We start from the raw sequence: 11227 nt of genomic DNA on the forward strand, positions 1-11227 counted from the left end.
GGTGGAAAGCCAATGCTTAATAGCTAATCTTGGCAGCCCCACTGTAATCAGCTGACAGATTGCTAATTGAATAAGACAGTCACATGCTGCACACAGTATACTGTAGTCAAAGTACTGTGGGCCCTTTCCCTCTTTTTCTATCACCATTTTTGGATATGAATGACACATTCTTCGGTATCTTGCAGTATTCATGGACAGAGAAGAAGGTCCCAGATTCTTACTCTTAGCTTAAACCTTTACCCATCTCCATCCCAACCTTAACATCAACATTTTCAATCCTACACCTTAACCCAGGCTAATCACAACACTCATGCCCATAAATCTGACAGGATCCATAATTTTGTCTGAATAACTACTCATAGTTCATTGTTTTAGTTGGACAATAGCTTTACTCACGTTCAAAGAAAAAAACTGAGGCAGCTTGTAGAGTAGGCATAACAAAACAATCAATGCTGCAGTACACTAGATGAGAGTTTTGAACAGAATCTGCAGCTATTTAAAGGATAAATCCACACTAAACCACACAGAGCGCCAAAAAAAAACTGTCGCTGTTGCTTGTTCTCTGTGCGTTTAAATTTTGAAGAAGCTGCACATCTATGACAAAATCGCATTGTGTTGCAACACCAACCGTCAACCATCAGTGACTGGCTTTTTCAACACAAGAGCAGTGACGCTGCAAATTTCCACTCTACATGATTTTTTTGTGGATTCACCCTTGGAAAAAAAAAAAATACAATCTTATTATTCGTAAACAATCAAAGACAATATATTGTGAGTCATGACAGGGTAGTACTGTGCTAACCTTATAATGTGAGAATATGCTGGAGCCTTAAAAATCATAATTTATACATTTGTTTAAAAGATCGTTTTTTAACTGTGCATGGTGCTTTCAAGGTCACTCATTCCTGTCATCTAAGCTAATATGTGTTGTATTATAATTAATCTTCTTAATTGTGTGTTTTTACAGTGTATCTGTGTATCTTGTGCGTATATTCTGTCCATTTCCATGCCTCGCCAATACCTATAGTTCAGCAGAACCACATACAGGTGTTTCTTGCTCGACGATGTGTCCTCTGTCTGTGTCAACCCATCTTCACCTTACCACCTTCACTCTCTGTTGTCCACCCCGCCGCTCACAGTACCTGTGATATTATAGTGACATCACTTATTAAATGTGATAAAAATGGGATTACAACGAGCCATAACTCTCAGCAGCTCTTCTTCATCTGGATCTAACTCCTCACCCTCACTGTTCTTGTCTGCATCTTCATCTCCCAGAAAACCATCGTCCTCCTCATGCACCACCCCTTGGCTGTCCTGGGTGTTTCCTGAGATCGTCGAGAGCCTTCTGTCCTGAGATGAGGCCTCTGCTGCATCATCCGGCTGCTCTGGTTGGTCTGGTAGGTCCAGTGATGTAGAGGGTTGGTCTGCCTCTACGCTTAGAGTCACAGATGTTCCCCCTGGTGTTACTGGTGGTGTTTCAACGGGAGACGTATCTATATGTACCAGCTTGGCTTTTAAAGGTGCATGCTCTGGGGAGGGCGGAGGTGTGCTCGTCTGCTCTGGGAGGGGTGAGGACTCTGAAGGTGAATGTGGACGGTTTGGGGGTGTATTCACGCGAGGTTTGCTGAAAGGTTTGTCTGTCTCTGCTGAAGCGATTTGGGGATGACTGCATGGCACACTAGATGGAGAGGGCTGAGGGGAGGGGTTGGTAACGGGTTCAGTAGGGTCATCGCTGGTGTTTGCCTGTGAATCAGGACAGCTGGGAGGTGGTGAAGTGGAAGGACTGATGTCAGGTAGGGCCTCAGTGGGGTCCGGGGTTGTGTCAGGTGGAGGGGTCGGTGAGCTGGGGTTGTCTTGGGGTGGAGGAGCACCTACAGTCTGGATCACTTCCACAGCGGGTGGGTGAAAGGTGGGCGGGCGACAGCGGATTTTGGTTGGTGTAGGAACATTGTTATTGAAGATCACGGGGCTGCGCACAGTTTCGGTCGGGATGAAACTGATGTCAGGTGCAGCATTTGTTTTGGGTGGAACGGGTCCTGGGCACAATGGGAGGTCTTGTTTTGGTGTGTAGATACCAGGTTTGTCCGTGAAGCTGAAGGAAGGGTTGCAGGTGCCGTATTCTTCATTGCTGAAGGGTATTTCTTCCATCTGTGGCATGGCACTGCGGTGACTCACCTGAGGAGCCACCAGAGTAATCGGGTCAACATTTGGGGGAAAGAAATAACTATTATGTTGCAAAGAGAAGACGAGTGTGGAGTGAACGCTCTGGATTTAGTGTGATGTGTAGATATTACCACATTTTAATAACCACAAAGATCAGACAGTCTAGGCTTGAGTAAGTGGGAGTGAGTAATTGAATTGCTATGTGAGTGAGTTACTTTCGCATCCTCAAATATAAATAGTTTATTTACTTTTAATAGAATTTCACACACGTAACCTTCATCAGATCATTGCAACAGATTTGTAGTTAAAATATAGTTATTTTTATTGTCAACAAATCCCATCAAAAGACTAAAACACACAATGTGTTATTCTTTCTCTCTGTTCCATTGGTGGCACTCAGCCCCAAGCCCAATAACATTGTTAAAACTTAAAACTATATAGTTTAATTTTTAAAAAAGACACTATTTTTTAGCAAACATTACTCAAAAAGAAAGGAATAGTGCTTTTGTTGGGGACTATTTTCATTGGCGGATTAATACACATTTGATGCTCTAGTGAGTATTTATGGCAGCAGGGGACTTTGTGGGATTGACTCAAAATCAATGATGTGCTTGTAATATTTTCTGACAACAATAGAGCTCTATGGCACAGAGGAATACGCTATATCAAGCTTTGGCTACACAGTCAATACTTGTTATCAATTCATTGTTGGTTTTGGCCTTTGTGTGGAAAATTAGATATTTACTGACAATTTGAAAAAAAATAGAATATCCTTTAAGATACCTATTCTACAATATGCAGGTTTGATTTTACAATTAGTATACTATAAAGTAACAACAAAAAAGAAAACAAGACAAGAATGAAGAGGAGCTGCAATAGAAAATAAATTACTCACCAGTTGGAACCATCGTAAGCTCTGTGGGAGTATTTAGAGAATATTTCAGAAACACAAACGTCTTGGCAAATACATCCTGGTAAATATGAACTAGATTATAGTAATTAATGATCTCACCACATTGGGGTGTTTGCCCTGGGCCACACAGCCTCTCTCCAGCGGGCTCCTCTGCCCTTTGTGTTTCTTCTTCAGCCACATCACCAGACATAGGATACATCCAAGTACGCTCATGAACACCATGCTCAGAAACATCGCTTTGCCCACAGTGCAGCTTATCACACGGTCATCTCCCAGTGGACTGAGAGGGACTGCAGTGTAGAAACACACACACACACATGTATACACAGAATTTATTTCAGTTTGTAGTATCAACAGCAATCAGCAGTGTGTCTGGGAGCATAAATATGTGCTTACTTGATTGTCCTTCAGATAACACCTCCACCACCACAGTAGCAAAGGTGGCATCACCTGACTCCTGGTCTATAGCCATTATCTGGATGTAGAAGTATGAAAATATTCAGTAAGATAAGGTTGTACTTGCAGAAATAGGACATGCTCATTGGATATCAGCTGAGTCTTGTCCTTGGTAAGTTCAAGGACATACTGGAGGCTTTTAAGGTTTTAGCCAAGTAATGTGAAATCATTTTCTGACGATCATTTTCCAAAACAGATCATTTTAGATTTATTTCCAGACTTCCATTTTCAGTTAGATGGAAAAAGTGAAAATAAATGGCATCCTTTGTTAACTGGTTTATTGTGTTTGTGTAATTACAGTTCACAAAGAAAATACTCCATAGTTCTGTTGTCATGCATATCAAAATATATTATTACTTCTGAGTTGTTGCATTTTTCCCTTAAAACCTGGTCAACCTAATGATGGGTGTGTTCACTATCTCAAGCAACTTTCATATTTCTGTAATATAGGAAAATAATCTAAGCACTTTATGCACAATATAAACACTTATGATTTCAAAATCATACCGTATTGTCTGGTACCATTTGAAAAAAAAGATGCCAATTATACTCTGGCATAATGTTAAGTGTAAATAATTTGTAGTTATTGGCCTAAAACATGGAAAAACACAATCAAATGCTCTGTTATGGCATTAACCTTAAACAAATGTTTTCACTGACTGAGGCTCACCTCGAGAAAGTGTTTCTGTTTTGGTTTGAGCTCATTGGTCCTGGCAATCAGAAGCCCCTCCTGTGTGACTTGGTAGATGTTTGTGTGATTGGATTTGGGGCTGAAGGTGAAGTAGATCATGGGATTGAATCCCTGCCAGTTTGTGGAGAGTAAAAAGGAGATGGTGGGTACCAGAAAATGAAAAACATACAGAACTACACTGAGCATTATTTTTGCACCATGCGTATGCTGTATTGGTGCATGTAGCAGTACATACATTGTTAAAGTCCTGGTCCTGTACATGTAACATCAGTGCTTTGCTGCCGTAGGTATTGACCAGAGAGGCGGGACTCTTATCTGCCGTTACAAAGCCATTATATTCAGCCCTGTCAAACTGTGGGTAAAACTGGTTCACTGCCATCACACGGACCAACACAGTAGCAAGAGAGTACTTCCTGGGGTCGTCGTCTTGGTATGCCTGGGTGCAAGACACAGAGAGAGCAGAGAGAATAGGTTGGTATTTTTCAAGCTTACTATGTGACTCACATATGACTTTTATTAATCTTACCATGATCTGAAGATGCAGCGCTGGAGTTGTGAGTCTGTCCCTCACCGCTTGAGTCAGTCTCACCTCTCCTGTCACTGTGTCCATCAGGAAACGCCCATCATCGTCTCCTAGCATGAACACAAACACAGATGTACACATACAAGCACAGCCCATTTTTTAAAAAACAACTGATTATTGAATATAAACACACTGATATTTTTTTCCTGACTTTTATATTGATATGTGTGTGCGTGGTACCTGAGAGGATGGCATAGCTAAGTGAGGAGCTGAGTCCTCTGTCTCCATCTACTGCATGAATGGGACCAGGAGAGAAGTCCAAAACAATGTCCTGCAGCATGACACACATTTGTTGCTCTACACATCATACATGACCACTCTCTAACTTGGTGTAACAGTAGATGCTTCAGTAAAAGGCTTGTCCGTGGATGTTGTGCAAAACAAGATCAGGTTGGTTGACGGAAGTATCTATATAATCCAGTTAGCAGTCATTATATATCTGTAGTGTGACCGAGGTAGAGTTAAGCAACTGACCTCTTCCCCCTCTGTGACGTTGACTGTGTACACAGGGCTGGTACAGATACGATTGGCCTCATCCTGAAAGAGTAGCGTGCAGGGCAGGAACTGTGGGTACTGGTCATCTCCATCCAGGACGGTGATGGTGATGGTGGTGCTGGTGTTGAAGCGTTCAGCGGTGCTCATTTCCTGAGATAATCAGAAGTTAATAGGTCTTTAGAGAGCATTACATCACATCATTTATCATCAATTTGATGGGAAGTGACCATGGAAATGACTTAGGATGATAGAAACATATGAATAAATGTACAGAAAACAGTCAAAAATAAAATGTACATAGCTTACCGAGGCATGGATGGTGACAGTAAGCAGAATTTTAGTCTCATAGTCTAGAGGCTTAGATAGGATCACCTCTCCACTGTTTGGAAGATCGACTTTGAAGTACTCTGCATCAGGCTGCAGACCACACACACACACACACACACACACACACACACACACACACACACACACACACACACACACACACACACACACGCACGCACACACACACACACATAAACAATAATGCAGTGATTATGTTTTATTTTTTAAGTTTTAAGAGTGTAAAAGTTGAACTTACTGATGTCTGGTCAATTGAGTAAATGATCTTGTCGTTATCTGCGTCTGTTGCATGGACAGTAAAGACCAGTGTATTCACTGGAGTCAGCTGGAAAACACAGACAGACAGAGAAACACATTAGGCTAACTTTATTCTATGTTTTGTGTACACGCTATAAATGTGTGCACATGTGTTTGTGTACGAACGTCTTACCTCACTGATAATAAGAGACTGGACAGTGTCTTCCGCAAACACAGGTGAATTATCATTCTCATTGAGAATCTCCACCATGATCCTATACACACTCTACAACAACAACAGCGAAAAGAAGACAAATGCAGTTTTTAGAGTTAAGCATTAAGATGAAGAGTTAAGATAAAGGGACAGAATGTACCTGAAGTGTCTCCTCCTCATAACACGACAGTTCAGCCATCAGGACAGGACCCTGTGCCTGAGAGATGGGAGGACAGGAGACACCAACAGATTTGTAGACCCTCATTCAGTGTGGTAGGATATTTTAACAAAAATACTGGGATCACATAATTGAGATTGATAATTTTCCTATGATAGAAATGATTTATTCTTAACCTACATCTGCCTGCTTTAATTTCACATAAAGTAAGTATGAATGTAGAAAAATATAATGCTGTTTATCTCGGGACACACAATGCACTTTATATTCCCATATATTGTCATATTTGTTTCTGTTAGATATTAATGTAAAACTACTGTTTCCAAGGTCAGGAATTAACTTTAATGCTCAATTATATATATTCTTTTTATTCAGATTTTCATTGTGTGGTTACAGTATAGTCTTCTTACATTCCAATATTCCATTAGCTGCTTTAGCAAGAATGTGGCAACAATTAGAGCTGAAACAGTCAATTAACTGGTTAGACGACTGACAGAAAATTGATTCGCAACTATTTTAATAATCCATTAATCATTAAAATAAATTTTCAAATAAAAATGCCAAATATTACACAGTCCCAGCTTTTTAATTTTGTTGTTTATTTTTCTGAATATCTTCAGATTTGAAGATAAAATAATTTGAAGATATTACCTTTGGTTTTTGGAAATTGTGATGGGCATTTGTCACTATTTTCTCACAGAGACCAAACAATTTATCAATCAAAAAGAAACCTGGCAGATAAATTTATAATGAAACGCCTTGAAAACAGTTCTACAGAAAGGCATCTGCACACTGAACTGATGATCCCAAAACATTTATTTAGCTCGACCACAACGTTTTAACATCATGTCTTCATCTAGTATACTCAGCATGTGACAAAGAAGTTCCACATATATATATACTTACAGTATATAAAACCTGATTCAACACCGGCTGAGGGTACTATATCGACCCCGCCGTTAATTATCCCCACGTATACAAAAACTTGCCCCAGTAGCTGAATGGTTAAGATGTATATCAGTTTGATTCTGACTGGTTACATGTCTGTTTCCTGTCTCTCTATGGTATGATTGTCAAATAAAGGCAAAAATAAAAAAGAGAGAGAGAGTGACAAAGGAAGTTTGATAGCAAGAAAGAGAGACTGTTAATCTGGTTGACCCTTTAACAGCTGCCATGATGTAAGACAGCTGGCTGGGAAGAGGATGACGGTAAGAGAGATTGTGTTCAGTCCAAGGATAACGTTGTAAAGTTCAACCCCTGATAGTTTGTTCTAAATTTAGATACAACAGGCTCATTGTGTCCCTACATTGTTGCATGCATTCCTGCAGTCTCAACTAAACAGGCCCACATCAGTTCAAAGAAACTACTGAACACATAAAATATATACTAAATGAATAGTTATCTGAAGAAACTCTCATGTAAATCAGTGTTTAACAAGAACTATCCTTACCTCTCGGTCGAGGATCTTCTCAGCTGATGTGTTTAGCCGGATGTTTCTTCCGTCCAACAGGAACCAATCAGCATCTTTCCCATCCAGGCTCCAGTGAACCCCCTCTATTGTGGTGTCAGCCATGAGTTCAGCAACAACTTCTCCCGAAAGGCTGTTTTCTCTGACTGTTGCAAATACATCCTGACCATCCAAACATCCATCCCACCCGGACATTCCTGTGACAAATACAAAGGCACACATTCACAGAGGGTGAGAGGTGCATTAGTTCTGGCCTACAACTAAGCTTTAATATGTATGCGAAGTGGCTGTACCTGTGACTGTGTGCAGACTCAGGAAGACCATCAGAGTGCAGATGAGAGTCTTGGGCTGAGACAAACTCCATTTTAGGTCAGTAAGGGCCATTCCTGAGCTCGGTCAGGCCTCAGGAAACAGTTCTGCCTGAGTGAAGCGAGAGAAATACTTAACATGGTTATCATTTTCCCTTCTAAAGTATGAATGAGTGGGTAAGACTGGGCTTTACTACTAACTTGATGGTGACACATCTTAAGAATCATTATTAGGTTAAAACCCTCCTCCTAACACAACTATACACACACTCCTCTCTGTCCTATAATTCCCTCAAATCCCCTTTAAGTGGGCTTTTGCCTAGCTTTCCCCAGTCTGAGAAAGCAGACCAGTAGAAGAATTAACTACTATCCCTTGTCTCTTCATGTATTTCTCAGCTGATTCCTCTTACACTGATAATGTTCAGTGTAAACCTTCTGACCAATACTCACTGTAGCTATGGCTGTCTAATGGTTGAAATTCTACAGATATTCAATAACGTCAGAAGATTAACTAACTTGGAAAACAATGAAGAGCATTATCAGAACTCACCTTCAGGTATATTTTAAGAACATGATGTGTGTGTGAATACATGTCTGTCATGCTCATATGAGTCTATGGGTGCACTGGTTTGTGTTTGTGTGTGTGTATGTGTGTGTGTATGTGTGTGTGTGAATTTGAACGTAAAGGGGAAAGCTCAGCAGAATAAGGGGGTCACATCCTACCAAAACATGAACTCTGCTGCCCATGTGAGGTCAATAAACACACGTTATTTCAATTACACACTCACAGGGATCAGCATGATCACAAATATGAACAACACATATCTATACTGCTGTTTAGCGGACTGACCTGTTGTTGTCAAATCCTCGGCAGCTTGTCTGTCAGTCTCCATATCCTACTGACATGTGTTCGAAACAGCATCACTGATTCATGAGCACAACACCCCTGAAAAAAGCCACTCAAACCTACACAAAAAGGTCACGCTGGAGCTTTTAGGAAGAAACAAAGTGACAACAATAGATAACACACACACACCGACACACACACACACTGACCCCCCCACATACATTAAAAAGCAGACAGCAGATTATGGTGTGTGTCCTGGGATAAACGTCAGCTCAGAGGCTAAAGCCTGAGGGCGGGGCCTACCTGGTCAGGAACAAAGACCAAGCCAATCAGATTAGAGATGGCAAGAACCTGACGGTGAGGTTAGAGACCGGGGTCACAAGTGAATTTAAGAGATTTGTCTGGTACAAAAGACACTTGACCTTCATAAACAGGTTGTCATGGAATCAAAGCTCAACAGTCAGAGTCAGTTATTGTTTAAGCTCCACTCGCTATATTACAGAGAATAACAGGAAATGATATTTTATTTGGTGAATACTCTTCAGTTTCTTGTAGCATACTTTAAATGTACATGTATATTTTAGTGTGTTGTTTGGGTTAGAAGTTTTTAAAAGAGCCCGAGCATGTGCTTTGGCTACACAGCTTGCGCCTGTTGGATTTGTTCAATTAGCGACAACTAATGGGGCTTGACAAGGGATTAGCTATCAAACATCGGCAGCTCACCTTCTGAAGATTAACCCACATCCTTTTACACACATGTCCCGGCATGCACAGACACACACACAAAGACACATTCTGTCTTCAAATATCTTTAGGGCTCCTGTGATAAAAGCACGTCTGGCTCAGGGAGAAATGTTTTGGTTAGTGCAGACTTGTGTGTGTTCTCGATTGTCAGAGGAAAAGCAGGAGGAGCAGCCTCAGGGAAAGGTTGAAGACTGCACAGTCTGTGTCCCTGAGAGAGAAAAGCATTCCTCAGATCATATAAATGTTTAAATATGGCATCTCAAGCAGCATTTAAAGAAAATTAATTGAAACATTAAGATAGTGCTCTGCACTTCTCTTTTCTCTCGTTATCATTTTGTTTTAATGACCTGCAGCCAACAAATATTTAAACAGATTAATCTCACCACCAGACTCCAGACTTAAAGATAGCTGTAGTGTTTGTGTTATCCTGCTGTGATTGAACTTGTCCACTGGATGTCAGCAGAGATGTGGTTGACAAGATAAAGTCATGGCAGATGGCTGATGCAGTAGATAACAAGTTGTCTTTTGAGAACTACATCATCTGAACATCTGTTTTTCTGTTATATTTCCATGTAATGTTGTCACTTGGCAATAGCAGTCATTAAAAGCTGAGCGGATATTGTTGAAGACTGTTGATTCTACTGAAGAAAGACATCTTACTGAACAAATCCACTATAGCAGAGACTGTTAAGAGTGTAACACACACTTAACTGTCTGTACTCAAACATGATATATGGAGATATTTATAGTACATGCACTTATCAAACTGTCACGAAAACACAAACATTTCTCAGTGCATTTTGTTTTCTGTGTTTAATTATGTACAGTATGTGAATACGTAAACTTTTCTTAGGCAATCATTTCCCAATTGCTCTGGTGGTGCATTAAATAGTTACATACATTGCAATACTGAATATTGCATTAAAGATGTCATGAGATCACATTCTTTCTGCATATACTGTTCTTTCTCTCACCAGAAGTTGCTGACATTGTCTTTCACATCCACTGGGTGAAACACTAATCTACTTCTTATACACAAGAGAAAGGCCTACTGGGTACAGATGGGAGTGTGAAAGCAGCATTTTTTTTTCCTGCCGGAAGCATTTCTGGATTGTGGAGATTTTACTGCCTTAATAAAGTTCAATGCTAAATCAGAAATTACATCCCAGAGCAAAAATTTGCTGCTTTATCAAAGAGTCCAATAAGCCTGGAAGTGCTACACCATCCAAAGGGATTGGGTGTATATTCAAAAGGCTCTGAAGTGAATACAGTTGAAAGTATGAAAATATTTTCATTCTGATGATCCAGATCATGGATGAAGTTTCGTTTGATATGCGCACAGACATCGAGTTACAATCAGGTGTGATAGCACAACGTCTCATTCTGTGTCGCAAGAGTCCGGCTCTCCTTCATCAGACATGATCACTGCACAACTGTTTGGAAAACAATCTGGAACCAGACTGAGGAGGGATCTCCTGTCTGCTGCATCCATCAGGAATCATATGGGTGCCCTATCATCACAACTTCGACAAGACAGAGAGGGAACATATGTTTGTCTTTCTGTACAGCAAGTTTGAACACA

General features: G+C 40.6%; 1 protein-coding gene across 3 annotated transcripts; it reads right to left on the reverse strand.

Annotated features, from left to right (window-relative positions):
* Nucleotides 1–369: 369 nt before the first annotated feature.
* Nucleotides 370–9840, reverse strand: LOC122985603 (protocadherin-15). Of its 3 annotated transcripts, none has more exons than XM_044356386.1 (17): nt 9123–9840; nt 8905–9020; nt 8040–8166; nt 7729–7943; nt 6261–6317; nt 6080–6172; nt 5888–5974; nt 5611–5721; nt 5284–5454; nt 4990–5080; nt 4753–4859; nt 4462–4662; nt 4206–4337; nt 3476–3554; nt 3179–3369; nt 3062–3082; nt 370–2178 (listed from the first exon to the last, which is right to left on the reverse strand). In XM_044356386.1, exons 3-17 carry the CDS (start codon nt 8128–8130, stop codon nt 1162–1164), a joined length of 2664 nt encoding a protein of 887 aa, XP_044212321.1. In that variant the 5' UTR covers nt 8131–8166; nt 8905–9020; nt 9123–9840; the 3' UTR covers nt 370–1161. The 3 variants fall into 3 exon arrangements, with proteins under 3 accessions (XP_044212321.1, XP_044212322.1, XP_044212320.1); XM_044356387.1 differs by having other exon boundaries at nt 370–1142; nt 1245–2178; nt 8905–9840; XM_044356385.1 differs by having other exon boundaries at nt 8905–9840.
* Between the last annotated feature and the right edge of the window lie 1387 nt (nt 9841–11227).

The sequence above is a fragment of the Thunnus albacares genome, chromosome 7 (genome assembly GCF_914725855.1).
Source record: "Thunnus albacares chromosome 7, fThuAlb1.1, whole genome shotgun sequence".
Taxonomy (NCBI): Eukaryota; Metazoa; Chordata; class Actinopteri; order Scombriformes; family Scombridae; genus Thunnus; species Thunnus albacares.